Source organism: Eucyclogobius newberryi, unplaced genomic scaffold (genome assembly GCF_026437365.1).
Source record: "Eucyclogobius newberryi isolate DKJ021-1_F unplaced genomic scaffold, fEucNew1.0.hap1 SCAF_15, whole genome shotgun sequence".
In the NCBI taxonomy this organism is placed as follows: Eukaryota; Metazoa; Chordata; class Actinopteri; order Gobiiformes; family Gobiidae; genus Eucyclogobius; species Eucyclogobius newberryi.
In genome coordinates, this window is record NW_027315779.1 from 16,182,644 (window position 1) to 16,201,731 (window position 19,088).

At 39.6% G+C, this 19,088-nt stretch overlaps 2 protein-coding genes across 3 annotated transcripts; both read left to right on the plus strand.

The window, feature by feature from the left end:
• Positions 1–227: 227 nt before the first annotated feature.
• c2cd2l (c2cd2 like) lies at positions 228–16,961 on the plus strand. 2 transcript variants are annotated; one of them, XM_072446296.1, is made up of 15 exons: positions 228–485; positions 716–1,172; positions 10,168–10,263; positions 10,396–10,515; positions 11,530–11,640; positions 11,846–11,959; positions 12,029–12,110; positions 12,378–12,510; positions 12,598–12,662; positions 12,888–13,006; positions 13,108–13,273; positions 13,953–14,051; positions 14,248–14,375; positions 14,729–14,942; positions 16,046–16,961. In XM_072446296.1, the coding sequence occupies exons 2-15, from the start codon at positions 804–806 to the stop codon at positions 16,291–16,293; spliced, it is 2,064 nt and encodes a 687-aa protein (XP_072302397.1). In that variant the 5' UTR covers positions 228–485; positions 716–803; the 3' UTR covers positions 16,294–16,961. The 2 variants fall into 2 exon arrangements, with proteins under 2 accessions (XP_072302397.1, XP_072302398.1); XM_072446297.1 differs by having other exon boundaries at positions 12,062–12,110.
• A 415-nt stretch (positions 16,962–17,376) lies between these two features.
• Positions 17,377–18,012, plus strand: h2ax (H2A.X variant histone). The gene has a single exon (XM_072446310.1). It carries the CDS (start codon positions 17,451–17,453, stop codon positions 17,880–17,882), a length of 432 nt encoding a protein of 143 aa, XP_072302411.1. The 5' UTR covers positions 17,377–17,450; the 3' UTR covers positions 17,883–18,012.
• Positions 18,013–19,088: the final 1,076 nt, after the last annotated feature.

Sequence of the window (19,088 nt, forward strand, 5' to 3'; positions counted from 1 at the left end):
TACTTAACATGGCGAAAAAACATACATACTCAATCTATTGTCCTGGTTTTCCATACATTTGTCTTGTTTATTTCTGTGAGTAGAGGTATTTATACAAACATAAAATAAGAAGCACTACTACCAACTGTCAACTGGGCTTTTGTTTTGAAAACTCCAACTCCTGTTTCCCCCGCTTGTCTTGACTGTCCCGTGAGCGCCCCCCAGTGACACGGATCTGTCACTGCGGTCAGTGTCGAGGAGAAGGAGCACAAGCGGCGGAGATTGAACCTTTCAGAGCCTTCAGCGCAGGGCACAGGAGCCCACTCCAGGCTGTGTTTAGAATAGACACATGTCAGTGGAAGATAGTCCGTGGATAACTCACCGATGTCCTGAGATGAGAATAACACGTTTGTTCATGTTGGCAACGCTGCGCATCGCCATGAAGACTCCTTCATGTTACCGACTCCTTGCTCTCCATTCGTCGCAGCTTGTGACTTAGTTTAGCGGTATGTTGATTTTTACTTATCACTATAATGACAACAGTCCACATTAACTCGTCTGTTGTCACGCATTTTGCCAGCCTAACGTCATGCTCACTGCTCTTCGCAGCTGCTTACACTCAGTGTTGTGTTGCCTCTTTATTATGGCCGACTTATACGTCAAATGTATATGACTCTGTTACATTGTTGTTGTGACACATGCACCAAGGTGACCGTGTGTCTTTTACCACTTGCAGGCCAAAGGGGGCTGACCTGCTGGGACCTGGCTGGGACGGACTCTGCTGACATTTCATCTGCTGACATGAAAAGCGCGAGGAGACGCTGATGGAGCTGCAGGACCTGGGCTGGCTGTGCATGGTGACTCTCTTCCTGGCCTCCTTAGTCATTGTGCTGGTATGGTTCGTCCAGTATTGCCTGGCAGTGTTGCCTTTATGGAGAGCAAAGTGGACAGCCAAGCGGGACAAGAAGGGAAGTGCCTGGCAGCAGTTTCTTCCCAAATGGTTACAGGAGCAGAACCAGGCGCGTGGAGTGTGGGGCATTCTGACTCATCTTCGGTCTGGATGGGATGGAAGAGCTGCCTCTGAGGCCGGGGTAAAGGGGCTGGTGACCTCTCTGTTCTCCTTCAAATCCTTCAGAGAGCACTGGCAGAGGGCTTGGGTCAAAGCCCTGAATGAGCAAGCGAGGAGGCATGGGGTGAGTAGATTGTGATTGTTAATCAGTGCCATAATCAATCCATAACAAGTAATAGCAATTGTATTACTGAAGTCATCCTCTTAGACTGCTGTAATAGACTGCTTACAAGCTCAATTGCTCTTTTGAGTATAATGGTGTATAACTGTAGTATAATAGTGATGATTTGCTGGGCACTTGTCTCCTGCAATTCTGCTTATTTTAATTCAAGGGCATTTTTGTAGTTGATTTTATGCTTTATTTCCTTGATTTATATCTGCTTTAGACCCAAAGCAGTGCAGATTATTTGACAGGTCATGTTAAATCTTCTTCATGGTTTCTTGATCTTGATATATCTTACATATGTCTATCTATATATCTATATCTATAGCTTGGTTTTCTCCTGATTTTGTTATTAGTGATTTGCAGGACATAATCATACAGTAAAAATAAAGAAAAGTAAAGTATGTTGGCTTACATTTATGTTCCTCTCACTGAAGTTCTGTAAACCGGTGGCAGCGTTAGAAGTGCTGTGATGATGCTGCAGCGTGTGGGCAGTGAGGTGGAGGTGTGGGAGTTTGAGTGTCTACTCGGGAGTTTTGAATCAATATACATGCCAGCGTTGAGACGAGGAAAGAGCAACAGCAATGCAGTGTAGAAATAAAAAAAAATGTATTTAATTTTGTCAAAACATTCATAGGGAAGAATCACACATATGTTTATATTTTTATTCTGTTGCATTGAGCAGTTTGTGTACATTCAGTGCGTCATGGCATGTCTTCAAGCTCTTTTTCTGTGAAAAAGTGCTTTTGATCCATGCAAATCAAAGTCGGCCACACAGCGAGCTCTGGCAGATAAATCCTCTGACCTCCTGCTCGGAAATGCTGTGTGTTCTTGCCTTTGTTGACTGGACAATGAGTTGTTGTAGAGTTTAAAGGTTCACAACCAATCCACAACAACAAGCTCCAGTTACATGTTATTGCATGCAAATCATGATTTCACGTGATACAAAGATGTTTAAATATTTTAAGAGATACATGCACTCGATAGATTATCCAGAAAGATGATTCAAGATACAAAAGAGTCACATACAAGATAAACTATAAACATATAAGATAAAAAAAATAAACTTTATTAAGGTTACAAGTAATGGTTTATTTGATTTATAAGTTATGCAAATACTACAATACATTTCAAGTGCTAGTAATTATATTGCAATATAAAAATATTGAAAAATAACACAGGGATTATGGGGAAGCCATTTGCTATTATTGTCCAATTAATTGCCCAGTTTAACCTTCAATCTTGTGCTAACAACTGCCCTTCCTTGTCAAAATATTGCTTCATATAGTTATAAATGTCAAGCTGGCACACGTTTACCGTCTGGCTTTGAAACTAGTGGCTCAGGAACAATTGAGGATGTGACCTCATGATTATTACAGAATGTTTGTAAATGCAACAACAGGATGATAAAATTGTGGTTGTAGTCGATATTTGCTCAGGTGTCATTGTGTTTCTTTGTAGTTTGTTTCCAACAACTTAATACATATGAATGAACTTTGAAGGATTCATAGCTCATAGAGGAGCAACACTATTGTTTAGCGCTCCAGGAAACTCTGATTACAAAATAAATGATGGTGACTAAAGAAAAGATGGACAGCTAGAAGTAATGGCTCGTGCAATCGGTCCTAAAATGCCCCTTGAGTTGTGACTGAGATGGATCACATTATAGGATTTGCTAATGGGGTTCTTGTCTTTACAAAGCAGTTGTATTTTAGATGAATGTTCAAAACAAACTGAGGTCAAATGTGATGCTTGTCATCCTTGTCATCATTTATTAATACAGTGACATGCAAGAGATCAATGATAATTGCAACACTTATGTGATGTCTATTGGCAGACTGTCTGGACTAAACAAGCTGCTCTTGTGTTTTGTGCATTTGTTTTACGATTAGAGCCAACTCTTGGTTCACTCCTAATAATACAATTATTACTATGGTCACAGTCGTCTGTCAATACAAATGTGGCCAGACCATTATGCAAATCAGTGCATTTTGCTGTGACTTTTGAGCACAGATTGCAGCTTGTTGTACTTTGTTACAGAAGTTCTATAATGGGACTTTCTGTCGCTTTCTTTAAATAGAGATTTGCCTGTTTCCGACTGGTAAAATCTGCTCAGAAGCATGCATTAACTTACCACCAGCAACTCATTTCTTATCGTTTCCATCCACATATACAGTATTCCTCTCTTTCTGTGTTCCTGTGGACTGCATTGTCCTCAATGTCAGTCACAGGTAGATTGCCATAATAACATTATTTGAGGACAAATGTTTAAAGCACAAGTAAAGGTTGCAACAAAACAAAGTTTGTCATGCAAATAAAAGCAAACACCTAACCTTGCCAGCAAGATTAATTCTTATTTTTTGTTAGTTCACAAACTCTAAAACTCAATTCAGAATGCCACAAATATTTATCTGCCGTGAACCAGGTTAGCAAACATGAACTCTAATGAAGTTATTAGGTTAGGTGTCTTTATTCGTACCCTTGACTAAATTGGTTTGCTGTGATAATCTATCTATTGGCTATTGGTCAATGTCTGATCATTTGTTACCCTCAAATTTCTTAAACAATTTGAGTAAATGTGGTCTAGATTTTTTATCTGTCAGTGTTCCCGTGACACACATCTCTCACAGCCTCCATGACACTCTTTCACTTTGCAATGACCAGAAACACAATGGTGGCGCAAAGTGCAGTCCCGCTGGTGCTGTCCTTGTAGCGTGACTCTCCCTTGGGGAAACCTGACCCCATGAACTCAACCGCTCTGAAAAATGACTCAATGCTGGTTGTGCTGTTACATAAACAAAAGTAAGACGTCTAGAAATTAGGGCTGGGTATTGCTTAGTACGTCACAATGTGTATTCTGATACATGTATATCCCGGTGTGAAAATTTTACTACACAATGCCCTTAATATCAGACTACTATTATCTTAAGAAAATGTCACCTTTTCAGTAGCCAGCAGATTCAGCTTCAATATAAATAACAATGATAAAAGTAAGCAGGTAGTTCACTGCAATTTATAATTATTAATGTTGTTTAAAAATATCACAGTACACATCTCTGTATTGATGCGCGTATTGCCGTTTGTTATGATATATTGCCATATCAATATTTTGAATACAATTTTGTGATTCTGTGTTTGGTTTATCCGTTTGATTTGTGGTGACATTTCTGATATTGGGCAGAAGACAAGGACACAGCAAGGCCATTCAAATAGATCAAATTTAAGGTTAAGTGTTCATTACATATAAGACAAAGCAAATAGACCTGGCTGACATTTTGATAGAAACTGAGATACAAATACCAATAATAAGAGTTATTTCTGAAAATTAGACAAATCTCAACCGTGTGCTTGCTTTTAAAATATTGCGGGCCAATTGCATTTAAATTATGTTGCTCCAAAGTACTGTGGCCTTTAGATTCTTCTTGATTTTGTGGAAAAAGACACCACACACTTACAGTTTTCAAGAGGATAACCTTAGGGGAATATTTTAGCCCCTTCTACATCTTTGGCTGTGACTTGTATTTTATGGCTCAATTGTTTGTCTCTTGAATAGGCCTGTTAGCTGCAGTATCACTGAAAAAGATACTCCCGTTTGTCAGTGAGAATGTCGCATTTGTTTGTGAGAATGCTTCAAGCACCGGCCTCTCAGGGATCCTAGCATCGTCTGTGCATCTGCCACTGACACATGAGGCTAAAAACACCACTGTGGCTAGTTTCGCTTGTACAAAACAAACTAAAGTGTGTGCATCTGCTAGCAAAAGGAAGAGTCCATTCAAAATGTGATGGATGATTATTTTGAGGGGACACTTCAGTCATTACTCTCTGTGAGCTGCTAGATGATTAATGCGGCGTGATTAATGCTCAAGTACGTTCCTCCTAAACGACTGGGGACATTAACCACTCAGTGCTCATTTGTGCCGATAGCACAGGAAGTCAGCCTCTTTATCCCTCTGCCCCAGACTAGTCATTCAACCTGTTTCATTTCAATTTGATACAATTATGCAATCTTTAACAACTTAAACTTGGATAAATGTCCTTGGACATATATTTAAATGCAATCCCTTGGTATTAGCACTTGTAAGGTTTATGAAAAATGCATTTGCAACACACACAACTAGAGAGTGACAATATATTGAAATTTCGATAATATATGTAATACATGTATAATTTTAATTTAAAAAATAAAAATGAAAAATTGGAAAGTGAGGCATCCAAAGAAAAGAAAGTTACGACACACAAAGTCCAAATTTCCTGTATGTCAGTTATAATGTCGGCCCAGTCCTCAGCGCAATTTGTGTCATCCGTTTTTTTGTGATGGCCTTTTTCCCAGCTGCCAGAAGTATGTTCCAAAGATATCCATTCATTGTGTCCATTGCAGGGTTTTTGAGGCCCAGATACTGTACAAAGTACTGACATTTTGTGGGATGGTGGTGTCAAAAATAGTCTGCAATGACTTGTGAAGTTCTGTCAAATACTAGCAATAATTAAACAATCATAAAAATAAATATAGCCGCAAGCGGCAATGATCGGCCCTCGCCACGCCGCCGCCACGCCGCAAGAGGAGGGGGCGCTAACGCGCCCCAATTGTCCTTTTAGTACGCCTACTGCTGAATCTGTGATGCTGTCACATCTTCTCCCCTTTGTTTTACCATTCAAAAAGCAATTTTATTTTGAATTCTTGGCAAAATGTGCGGCTTTGCCGCACAGACACCGTGACTCTTTGAATAAAAATGTGGATACCTTTTGATGGTTCACCCCTGAAGATGAGTCTCACCAAATTTCAGGTTAATAGGGCTAACGCCCTGGGAGGAGTTTGTGAAAGTATGAAGTGTAAACATGTTCTGGCGATTTCCCAATTGGAATAACATGGGAGGTTTTGGTCATCGCTACGGCAAAGCCGTAACAGTTATGACATGGGTCTCATTGACTTTTTTGATCAGGATGCCAAAATTGAGTTTTGTGTCAAATTTCATATAATTTCTATATAATATAAACCTCCATATAAAATCTGTAGGGGGCGCTGTGGCGCCAAATTAATTAATTTCACTTCAAGTAGGTTTAGGGCAAAGAGTTTAACAACTGATTCTAATTTGACGCAATTCGGACTTTATCTGCGCAAACGGCAGAAATGTTAAATTTGGGAGATTTCTGAAATTCTAGCTAAAGTTTGCGGCTTCGCCGCTCAGAGACCGTGAGAGGTATCAATGTAATTTGAATAACTTTTGATGTCCCACTCCTCAGTAGCATTTTCACCAAATTTCAGCTTTTTAGGGCCAACGCCCTGGGAGGAGTTCGTAAAAGTACGACGTTTGGAAAAACTCCCGAGTCATGCTTAGCCATTTTTGAAGCAATATGGCCGACATTTGGTTGGGTGGACGGCGTTGCCGAAATAATATTTTTTACTTCTCTTGTCACCATCTACCTCTGCGCCAATTTCATGATTCTACGATCAGCTTTTTTTTGGGTCATTTCCCATCTCTCAATGCATTTTTGGTACATTTGGGGGCGCTGACGCGCCAATTTGTTTTATTTTAGAAAAGGAAATAGCCAGAATGTAGAGAGGCACGATTTTTAGAGGTGTGCAAATTTTTGTGACTTTTCGTCAATGTTCACTGGGTGAAAAATAGGGGGGTTGGTCCCGAGAAGAAAGAAAGAAAGAAAGAAAGAAAGAAGAAAGAAAGAATAATATTCCGATGCGAAAACAATGTTTTCCATTTTTCAAATATCATAAACTATACGTTTTCGGAAAATGGTGTGGGTCCCTGGTCACTGACAGGTACTTTCGTTAATTTTGAGTGGGCTCCGCCCACTTTGTGTTTTTGGCCCTCTATACAGTAATAATGTTACATTTTTGAATTACATGCTTATATGCACGGAACATGCAAGAGATGGGGAACGTATTCGTGAGCTACTTAGCGCAAATGAGTGCTTTATATGGGGATGACGACCCCCATGTAAAGTGCTCGTTTAGTGCGCACTTTTGCACGGGCTTTGCCCGTTTACAACGGTAATGTTCCATTTTTCTACTACTAATTAGTATGCACGGGGCGTGCATGAGTGAAGGAGTGCGTTAGTGAGTGTTTGGAAGTGGGCGAGCGCTTCGCGTTCGATTTCGTGCGCACTACGTGCGCACTTTCGCAGCCGTGCTTCGCACGGCCTTACGGGACTAATAGGCCTCTCGCCAGCTTGTGGCGCTCGGGCCTAATTATAGGCAACTTTGGAAGACAATGTGGTCGTAAGGAGAAGTACAGTACATCTTACCTGGTGCGGTGATCAGTGAATCATCAATTCACTGTATAATATTGTTTCCAGCCTATGGTGCATTCATTTTGCTGCAGCCTTGTACGCTAAAATAATTTGTGTTGTCATATTGTACATAGGGGTCGATGACTGTCGCAGAAGGATTGTTTTTGTTTGGCCCTCATGGATCTGAGAGCCAGAGGCCTGATGCTGACAAACCTGACATGACACCACAAATGTCCTCAGGAACCTTATTATTTCACAAACATATTCATCTGACCTCTGCTGCGTCACAAGGGCAAACCATGCACACCCACTGCCCAAAGCAGCCGCTGACCAATGCAAGACAATCTGATCCGTACACAGACATCTGGATATCCGGTTATTAAGCTCAATTAAGGTCATTACAAATGTTTGATCCGGGGTGGAAAGTAGCTAATTTCAAATACACACATTACTGTTATTGAGTATGTTTCTTTGGGGTCATTGTATTTTCTTTATATATATTTTTCAACTTGTACTTCTAAGCCATATCATTTTACTTAATTTACTTCATTTTTTAAAAACATAGGAGTTACAGAGTAAAAGTCCCAGTTGTCCCAGTGTCTCCATCCTTCGCCTACAAACACACAAAACACCACTGCATCGCCTGCTCTGATTGACCAGAGCCCAGAGAATATGTAGATTGCAGTTTAAAACAATTCAGCTTGAAATTGTTTAATTTATTTATTTATTTATATATTTATGAATTAATCAAGCTTTGTATTGAAGACTGGTCTGAAATGCTTTGAAGTGTTTTGTGTACTTTCTTTATACATACAAATTAGATAGCAAAAATAAAAAGCAGTAATGTATTTGCAATATATTTTTAGCTGTGAGAAAGTGGCAGATTATATGATATCCATTATTACATTTTTGGCAGTTTATAATCTTTATCAAATCAATAATTTACACCATCGTTCGTCATGTTGTTTGTCAGTGAGAAACCATTGTACGCTTTGAGTCATTTGTGAAATATTATCTCTTTTCTATTTGACATAAAAAACATTCCCTGTAAAACATTCTGACATTATTTTATTGCTAATACTAATATTGTAAGACAAAATTATACATGGACAGAATAATGATGACATAATGTATCTAATCATTGTCCATTTGCATATTTTACTCTGGACTTTGGATATAATGAAAGCCTGGGTGACTCTGCAGTTTATCAGCAATCCATTGTATAACAGTGTATTTATGGGACGGCTGCAGCCTTTGTCCAAGGAACTGATGTAAGTTAGCAGTTTTGGCTTCCTGCCCCTTTGGCATGTAGCGCTGACTACACAAATACTCTCACACGTGCCTCAAACTGGTGTGTAACTCTGCTTGGACTTGGTCCTGGTGTAACATGTGTTGACAATAGGGGATTTGTGTTGGCTCTGGCACATCTCTCGTGACAGTTAATGTGGTCTATTGAAACAGATCCACTGGCTCACAGTAACACTAGTCCAATGGAGTCACCATGTTTTGTATAAGGCTCTGCCATGATACTGATATGTCTTCTTGGGGGTGTCATTTAAGTCTAATGCACAAGTAGAATGATTGAACAGTGAGAAATAGCTCTTATCTGACACAATGGTTCTGAAACTTTTCATACCAAGTACTACCTAAAATAATATTTAGATTTCCAATAACCACCAGATCCAAGCTGGACTTCATCAGGCCTGAATTAGGGCTAAATATGGTCTAATATAAGACCAATGGATAGAGTAGTTAAATAATGATTAACCCAAAGGAGGACACAAACATTAACAGCTTTGTCTCTAAATGAAACACATTCTCAAACTGCATACATGTACCACAATTTGTGAAATGCTGTTATAGAGCATATTAAGGAAGTAACCATTCATCCTTATAATATCTTAATGCATATCTTATTATTCCTTTCAAAAACCAATAAACATGGTAATTTCATAAACATAAATAAGACAGACTTTCAAGTTTGTCATTTAGCCAATTACTTCTTCACCACATGCTTTTAGTGACAGAGGATTCGTCTTAGACAATTCGACACCCAAGCATGTCATTGGTGATTTGAAATACTTACATCTTGATTAGATTAAAATTAGTGGTTAGCCCTAAATTTTAAAGATCACCACACAAAACCAAATCCTTGTCATATCCAGGGCTACACCAAGATAAAGTCACTGAACTTTAATTTTATATTTATTTCTTACAGCTGTCTCACCCACCCCTCCTATTGGTCAGCCTTTGTCATGCGCTGATTGAATGACAGGTTTTTTTAACCAATCACAGCGTGAACTTTCCTCTTTTACCTCTTAAAGTGACATCACACATCACAGAAGTTTCTGTTTTCCTCATATTAAACCAATGGAGATTTTAAGATGCTTAATTCTAAGCTTAGCGTTCATTAAAACCTGACACTATAGTGTGATAAATGCTTCTCCCAGTAGTAACCCAGCAGTGTATCTGGTTGTTCCTGGGCTCTTTAGTTTTTTAAAATAATGTTTCGGCTAATGCATGTCTATAGACGTTTAGCACACCAGCAACAAACATGGTGGGTTTCCATAGTAATGGTTGTTTTTTGATGTTCCATCCCATGCACAAAAGAAAATATTATATTGTGATGTTATGTTTTTTGCCAAATTGCACACCCCTATTATATACTTATAAATGCCCTTATTATGTATTTATTTTTGCTTTATTTCAGAGTTCAATCCAGATCACCTTTGACAGCAGTTTACAGCTCAATACTACCTGTGAAATAGAGAGTGTGGCCTGCACTGACCAATCAGCACATCGGATGGTATGTAAATATGCTTCATTGTTATTTGTATTAAATTTGTTATTTATTTGTTATTTCAAGTTCTCTTGCACAAACAAACCGACAATAGAAATAATATTTAATATGCTTAAAAGTATTGTGTTTGACACACAGGTCCTACAGTGTAAATGTCGGGTGGGCAACGTGATGTTTCCCGTATCGGTCACTCAGCAGTCAGCAGCCTCTGTCTCCATGGAAACATATCAGATCCATATGGTACCAGTGGTAGCCAAGGTAAAATCGAACCTGGAAAAATGACACGTTCATCAATTTTCATATCCATTTTACACTTATTATTATTATAAATGTTTGTGTAGTCCCTCATTACAGTACAGTTCAGTCCAGGTAGGAGCCGTAGATTAAAGGAACTTAACTAAACCATGACTAGAACGGGGCCAAAGTCTACATCAGGATTAAACTGGGTTGAAATGAGGACAAGTGTGAATGCATTTAAGTCAATTCCACCAAGTTCTGAAAAAGTCTCTTGGATGGGAGACCAAAGACCTGTATATTTTCAAATCGATTCCGGTTATCTAGTTTTAGCCTTTTAGCTATAAAGACCATCTGCAGACTCTGAGTAGGTGCGTGTATTGTAAACTTTGACAATCATCTTAAAGTTTCAAGTTGAGTCCACAGGTTGTTGTGTGTCAGTTATGATATTAGTCCAGTCCTTAATCGTCGGAGCATCCATTTTTTTCTGACGGCCTTATTCCCATCTGCCAGGAGTATGTTCCATGTTCTAAGCACAATTCTCCACTTTCTCCAAATGACTCATTTCTCATCTGACCCTGGCACAGAAATACATTCAATATGTTTCCATTGTACCTCATACGCCAGGTCACATCAGTCCACATCTGATTTCAGCTTAAATAAAGTATTTTTTCCAGACATGGTAGACCTTTTTCCTAAATCAAAGGTTTTTTACCATGCCAAATAAATCTAGAGATTGTTTTATTCCACTCATCAAGCCGGTTGGGGCTGGAAATCGGCAGAGTCTGGAATAGATTGAGAAATCTGGGCAAAACACTGATTTTAATAGTTTCAATCCTTTGGTTAAGACTGAAATATGGAATAAGGCTCCGTTTTTCAAGGTGGAGTAGTTTTTCTCAAAAATGATTGACAAGTCTTTATGGAGAGCCACTCCTAGATATTTGAGGAATTCTGTTTGAATGGGAAAGTCTTTCTAAATGTCAAAGGGGGTGGTCAATAAGATGTTATTTCGTTTTTTGTACCTTCCTATTTTTTCAGATGGAAATATGTCTCGAAGAAGTGGAAAACGAGGGGCTGCTTATGTCCTGGAGTCTCTCAAGACAGTCTTGTCTTTCTATATCTATATCGTCTCTCAAGATCCAAAAACAGGTAAAACGACATTGCGGCATCGCTGGCATTTCAGTCAAACAAAGTATGTGGAAAAGTCATGCATACCATAAAGTCCATTGTCATCTTTGTCTTTGGATCTGAAAGGCTAATTGTGAGCGTCTCTTGGTGGTTGTCTCATCAGGAGGTGGTCTGTGCGTTGACAAAATATTGGTTTCCTGTTATCATGTGTTTATTTTCATCCTAGGGCCGTGCAGGTGAAGGAGATTTGGAAGTGATCAGAAGACTCATGGAGGACACGCTCTTTGGTGCTCAGCCAGCCATGGTCTTGGATCTGAAAACTTGTGTATCGGGTCCCTTGGTAATTTACATTTGTCTCTGTTTACCCGAATTATAAATACTGTTTTATTGTATTTTCATGCACTTGCAGATAACAAAAGATGATGTATCTGCTGGATCCCAGAGTTTCAGGCGGCTCCATCTCCGGCAGATCAGAGTGACCTTATCGAAAGGTCAGTTTTGCTGCTGGAGATTTGAATTTCCCTTTCACACCTCCCACTAAATGCCACCTCCCGACACTGCCTCACAACCTGGGTTTAATCCAGTCCATGTGTGAAAGTGATGCTAGCTCCCTCAAACTCTCTTTCTCACTTTGAATCCAATGAATTGCACATAGCATTGATGCATTTATCAAATAGGATTATTTATTTTTTGAAACATCCGGGTGGTCACTTGTTAGACACTGTATAACTATTGAGTTTATACTTGTTTCTTTCCAGACCTATGGCTAAAATCGGGGGAGATCTGCTGTGTCCTCAACTTAGACCAACCGTCCACAGAGAAGACCACGCGCTTCCTGTCTTTGCCTAAAAACCCAAGCACCCCAGTAGAGTGGAGTGAAGACATTTCTTTGTACGTCAGCATTGTTTAATCAAGCAGCTGACGACGCAACAGACTTTTTGTATTGTTGATTGAATGTGGGAGTTTTGTCTGTTGCAGTGACTTGGGTCTGGAATCCAAAGAGCTGAGAATAAGACTTCTGGAGCGAAACGGCAAGCGGGAAAGTAAGAAAATGCTTTATATCGATTTACTTCTGACTGCAGTTAACAAAAACTCAGCTGGAAAGCTTCTAACACTTAAGTAAAACCATTCAGGCCTAAATTTCACTATGCCTCATGTTGTTTCCCCGTTAGCTATCTTTGAATGTGAAAAAAACAAACAATGTGTGCTTATTTTGTCATTTTGTAACTGACAGTTTGTTTGTTTGTTTTGTTATTGTCTTTTTACAGAGTTCTTGCCCGGACATGCATCTTTCACCTTGGAGCAAAGCAAAGTTTCCCAAGAGCAACGTGTATTCTCAATTAGCCCAGGCTATGGACTGGCTCCAAATGCCACTGTGACTGCAGAGGTCAGAAGATTCTTATTCCTAATCCAATTATTTCCTGACATATTTTTATGAACTTTGGGCTTGGCATGTTTAACAAATGTTTCATATTTATCTTTTTGCAGGTCACATATGTAGAGACAGGAGAACCTAGTGGTAGTGGGTTGCCTCTTTGCTCCTCGCTCTCACCTACAAAGAAAGTTGATGTAGATCGAACAATAATGCCTGATGGGACCATTGTAACCACTGTTACCACTGTCCAGTCTCGTCTCAAACTGGATCACAGCCCAGGTATACTTCAAATGACCTAATTGTAACAATTGTACATTAGAGCTGAAAGGTAAATTAGCAAATTGGCAAGGCTGCAATTATCTATGTGTTATTATGATGATGATGAATGTTCAAATCTAAGCTAAAAACAGTTTTGTTTAGCTGCGCATATGACTGAAAGGATTTTTTCTTTGCACTCTTCTCTTTTGTTTGTGATTTTATTAGTTTAGAAAATCAGTTGGATTGATAATCTTTAATTTAGTTAATTTTATTGTAGTTAATTTTTATCTTTGCACTCTTCTCTTTTGTTTGTGATTTTATTAGTTTAGAAAATCAGTTGGATTGATAATTTTTAATTTAGTTAATTTTATTGTATTTCTGTAATTTCTTTGTGATTTGAATGCATTTTTCCTGCTGTGTGAAGCACTTTGAATTGCCTTGTGTATGAAATGTGCTCTACAAATAAACTTGCCTTGCCTTGCCTTGCCATGATAAACCTGTAGTTTAGTACTCTACAAATGCATGGGATGCTTGTATGAATAGTTCATATTTCTACTTTCAAATGTTAAGTGTTTAGATGCCAAATGTAAAATAAACTGTCAAAAATTCAAATTATCCGATTTTTTGTAATGATTGTAATGGATTCCGTCATATCAACAAGAAGAGCTAAAAAAAAAAAAACTCTTGTGTTTTTTTTTAGGCGACTCTCCCTTGCGATCTCCCTCTAAAGTGGAGGTGACAGAGAAGAAACCCACCATTCTGTCAGACGGAAAAAGTAGCTCAAGCCCCAATCCCAGCAGTGAGTGCCAGACTGAAATGTCAAGCTTGTTGTTTTGCAAAATGTATGCAAAGAAGGATAAGCAACAAGCGGCAGGGAAGAAAACACCACCTTCAATGAGACTTTTAGTTATAACACTTGATTGATGTGTACCCTTTTCTAATCTGTTTAGAGTATAAGTATGTCAAGTATATGTTTTGAATGTGTGGCTCCGCAGTGGCTAGCCGTCTCTCCAATGGCCTGGATCCTGTTGCTGAGACAGCCATTCGTCAACTAACAGAATCTAAGGTGGTCCGGAAGACCCCAACTAAAAGAAGCACACTGATTATCTCAGGCGTATCGAAGGTTAGATAATAATAATAATAATAATAATAATAATAATAATAATAATAATAATAATAATAATAATAATAATAATAATAATAATAATAATGATGGATATTTTTGAACCAACATAATTTTCTATTAAAAATGTGGGACTGTGATTATGCAACAAGGTAAAGTAGTTTAATTTTAGTGCACTCTCAGAGGACATTATTATCAGAGAACTCATTTTGACCTGATTACAAAGACTGTTAGTAGGCTGTGTGCAGAAGGCATTCGGCAAACACGAAATACAGTTTCTAAATTATTATAGCAATTCATGCATTAGGAAAAGGGAATATAGACAAAGTGTTTTGAAGCAATCTGCCTTCCAGGTTCCGCTCTCCAAAGATGACTGTTCGTTATCGAGTGGCTACGCAGCAGCAATGGATGCAGCTCTGCATGGGAACCACTATGGGGCAGGGCTTACAGCTGAACCTGATGAGACCACACCATCAGATGTGTCAGAGCGCCCCTCTGTGGACGATGTGGAGTCAGACACAGGCTCCAATGGAGCCCTTGAGACTCGCAGCCTCAAGGACCACAAAGGTAAAACTTCTCCTGTCTAAAAATGTCCTAAGAAATGGCTGTGAGACAACAAGGTCAACATTTTTAGTTTTTGTATGTTTAATTTGGATATTGGAAAATGTGCCAGTAATAAGTTGTCCAGTGAAGCCAGTCTGGACACAATGAATAGACTTTGCCTTGGGGGGTACTTTGAGGTGTTGAGCGAAGGGCGTGGTGCATCACAGTGGCCCATTCAGAAAGCACTTGGGTTCAGGTTGAGTCTTGCCATAGCAGGACAGCAGCCTATAAGACTGTTTTAGCATACATCAAATAGCCTCTACACCGGACATAAATTGTAAAAATATATCCTATATTATACAAAACAATAAAAACAGTGATGCGAACATGAACAGAATTGTTATAGAAACATTAAGAGCATTGAAGGGGACAGGGGAAATAAATTAGACAGTTGCAGACATAAACAAGCTAGCCACCGCTCAGCCACCACTGCAGGTTGAATGGACGATTTTTTGGCATAAATCTGAGTCTTATTTCCTCGTGGCATGGATTGCCGATTAGTCCTGCCACGTATCAATCATAAAACGCACCTACCGCTCACCTGCAGCCGCGTGCGGATCGTCCCACATTTTCACGTGTCTAAGCGCATTGATCTATCATAATATAGTTCCCTCAGTGTAGGGGGGAAAATGAAGACGGAGAAAGACTGTTCGAGCTGACTCAGAAGTGGACTGAAATCTACGGGAGACGAGCGATGCGATGCGATCCATCGCGGTAATAAACAAACACACGTGTGTGTTGTATCGCACTTCCGCCTGCGTTCTCAAATCGCCGAAAAATCGTCCATTGCGCCTTTAACATAAGATAAGATAACATCTTCTTAGTCAGCATTGTCCATCATTCTCTCCTTCCACATCTTCAGACTAGGAGTAGTTCATTCCACATTTTCAATATCAGCAGGCTAACACATACCACTCTGAAAACAATTTGCTACATCTGCAAACATAGCCTGGATGACTTTGGTAATCGCTGCATGAAGTCATTCCTGCAGTTTCCTCCATGTTGGAAAAACCAAAGGGCAGTCTCATACTTTGGGTTTAACTTAATATTGTATGTGCTTTTTGCAGTGGGGTTTCTGCAGAGTGGGACCAAACTGCTGTTCCGCAGAAAACATCGAGAGAAAGAGTCCTGCTTCAGTCAGTCCCATGAAGACGTCTCTAACATGGAGAATAACTTTGCTGTGTCAACAGCTAGCACCCACAAAAAGTCAGGCAGCTTTTCACGACGTCTCATCAAACGCTTCTCTTTTCGCACATCAAGCAAATCAAAAAGCAAAGCCTCCGCAAATGGAGGAGCAAGTTCACTGGATAACTGAAAAGGAGAGGACTTGACTTAACTGTTGTAAATATATAAAAACTGTTGTGTTCTGGCAGTGAGAATAAAAGCCAAAGCTTTAAAATAATGCACTATTTTAGAAACACAAAGACCCCTGGGGGGTTGTTTGTTCAAGAGATCCCTCTGCGAGGAATTTCCCCTGAAGAAAATACTCTGCACCTTTAGCATAGTCACAAACCATTTCTGTGGATTTTTTTTCTATCCATAATAAATTATGAAATATACAAAGACATTTATTATCTCAATGGTTGCACTAGTTTTGTTTTGTTTTTAGTGAAGATATTATTAAGTAGATATTATTAGATAAATTAGTATTACACTAAATTATTTTATCACAATGTAATGAGGATGCCATAGATCATATTCATGCTGAAAGGATTTATTAATGTCAATGGTTTTATTGGGTCTTCTCTGTACTTGTCTGTATAGTTGTTTTGGGATTTTGTACATTGTATCTTAAAACATATGTTCCTTTGATATAATTTTGAGTTGCACTTTATGTGAAAGATCACAAACATTCTTCAAAGTCTTCATAGACAATGACAAAAGGGCGCTATGTGGCCTAAAGTTTAAATATGACATGGCCAGGAATACATTTGTGTATTATAAGTTTTATTTATTACAAATAAATTATTTCTGGAATCAAAATGATGTGCATTATATTGATTTAACCATTGTGTATTTCTACAAAAGGGTTTATTCAATTTGTAAATAAAAATACCAGAATACCAGCAAGACCAGCAATATCCACTATGCTTCAGCACATACGCATACCACTGAATGTAAACGTGGGGAATGCATAATACAGTGCAACAGTTCAAGGAAATTTCCTTATCTTAACCTCTCTAGTATTAAAGTATTAGTTTTGATCTGATTAAAAGAGCCCCGCCAAAAGTTAAAAGCTGGAGGGAGAACTCTCAATTGGTTATTGATCATTTCCGTTCACACCTCTTTTGCTCGGCCTCACTATTTGTTCAAGCGCCCCACGTGACTGTAGCAGCCAATCATACTACGGCAGCGTAGACCCAAGCAACCAATCAGGACAGAAGGCGTCACAAAAGCGAGATTTATAACCGGGTCATCAGAGTCTGTAGCTACTGTCGGTTCACCAAACGTAGAGAAGCATAACAGTTCAACATGTCTGGAAGAGGCAAAACCGGAGGAAAGGCCCGTGCTAAGGCCAAGACCCGCAGCTCTCGTGCTGGACTCCAATTCCCCGTGGGTCGTGTCCATCGTCTTCTACGCAAAGGAAACTACGCCGAGAGGGTCGGCGCTGGAGCCCCGGTTTACTTGGCCGCGGTGCTCGAGTATCTCACCGCTGAGATCCTGGAGCTGGCCGGAAACGCGGCGAGAGACAACAAGAAGACCCGCATCATCCCCCGCCATCTCCAGCTCGCTGTGCGAAACGACGAGGAGCTGAACAAACTGCTCGGCGGCGTGACCATCGCTCAAGGCGGCGTGTTGCCCAACATCCAGGCCGTGCTTCTGCCCAAGAAAACTGGCCAGGCTGCGGCACCAAGCTCCGGCAAGGCGGGAAAGAAGGCCTCCTCTCAGTCCCAGGAGTATTAGCAGCGCCACAAGACTTACAACCAAAGGCCCTTTTAAGGGCCACCCACCTCCATTGAAAGTGCAACTTTTCTGTTCTGTGTTCATCTGAGCTTGTTTCTATTTAATAAATTGCTATTGTTTCGACGTAAAAGTGTTGAATGTTGGTTAAAGTTAACCTTAGCATTAGCTATAATCACGTCTATAACAACAAGACACGTGCCGTAAACAAGATCTGATCGAAAGACGTTTGGCGAAGTAATTGAAGTGTTTTCATCAAGTCCAGGAAGGATTTAGACTTGTTTGGTAAACCGGCTCTTTCCCACCACAATAACGGCTGTTAGCTCCAGGTGTTTCCACGTGAAACCGCAAACATCTGTGTGAAGAAGTGAATGAGGTTCAGGCACCGCAGCTGTATAATGGTCAGAGGTGGTGCCAGAGTACATTTACTTTGAGGGTGTGTACTTGAGTTGACTACTTTGAATCAATTTAAAGTATTTGTGTCTTGTGGAGATTTACTTATTCTGCCCCATTTAAAGCCTCACATATTTTGATTGCATCTTGTCTTTAGAAGGAGCCGCGGATTATGGGGTATTTGGATATTGGAGTTAACTATAACACCACTGCTAAGTTTCCATCATGCCACTAGGGGGCAGTCACGTCACCAGAATGATTCCTCTTGTGTGTTTGCATCATGGATCTATTATATCATGGTTTGCATCTAAAGACACTAGAGACCGGTCTTCACTTTAAGTCCAATCATTTTGACCACTTCTAACCAGGGGTCTTTGATATGATCTCATGTATCGCGTCTTTGTGGTTTGAAGTAGGTCACCGTTTCTTGAAGTTACTGAAGTAAAAGAAATAACTGAATACTCATCTCAGATGACTAGGCTGCTTCATTATGTTCAGTCTGTCTAATACTAACATAAAGGCTAAAAACTCCAGACTGTGGCATTTCTAAAAAAATAAAATCTAGTTTGGGATAAAGTAGATTACCGTATTCTGGTTAGTGTGACATGTCAACTCAAGTGAAAAGAGGTTTGATTAAACTTATCACAAACATTTTATTTAGGAGAACACATTCTTTGTGGAAACTCGAGTGGGTCTCAAATGGTTGGGGAAAGAAGCAGATGAAGAGTGGGGAGAGATGGGCCTGGAAAACAGGGGTGGATCCAATACAAAGAGTGAATGCAGCAGCACAGACTGGACTAAAGAGGGACAGCTTCT

Bases quoted from the DNA above. Each gene is read 5' to 3' on its own strand.
- c2cd2l (XM_072446296.1), top strand. From the start codon at position 804: ATGGAGCTGCAGGACCTGGGCTGGCTGTGCATGGTGACTCTCTTCCTG. The intron at 11,641-11,845 runs GTAAAACGACAT...TTTTCATCCTAG, and splicing joins CTCTCAAGATCCAAAAACAG to GGCCGTGCAGGTGAAGGAGA. The intron at 12,111-12,377 runs GTCAGTTTTGCT...GTTTCTTTCCAG, and splicing joins CAGAGTGACCTTATCGAAAG to ACCTATGGCTAAAATCGGGG.
- h2ax (XM_072446310.1), top strand. From the start codon at position 17,451: ATGTCTGGAAGAGGCAAAACCGGAGGAAAGGCCCGTGCTAAGGCCAAG.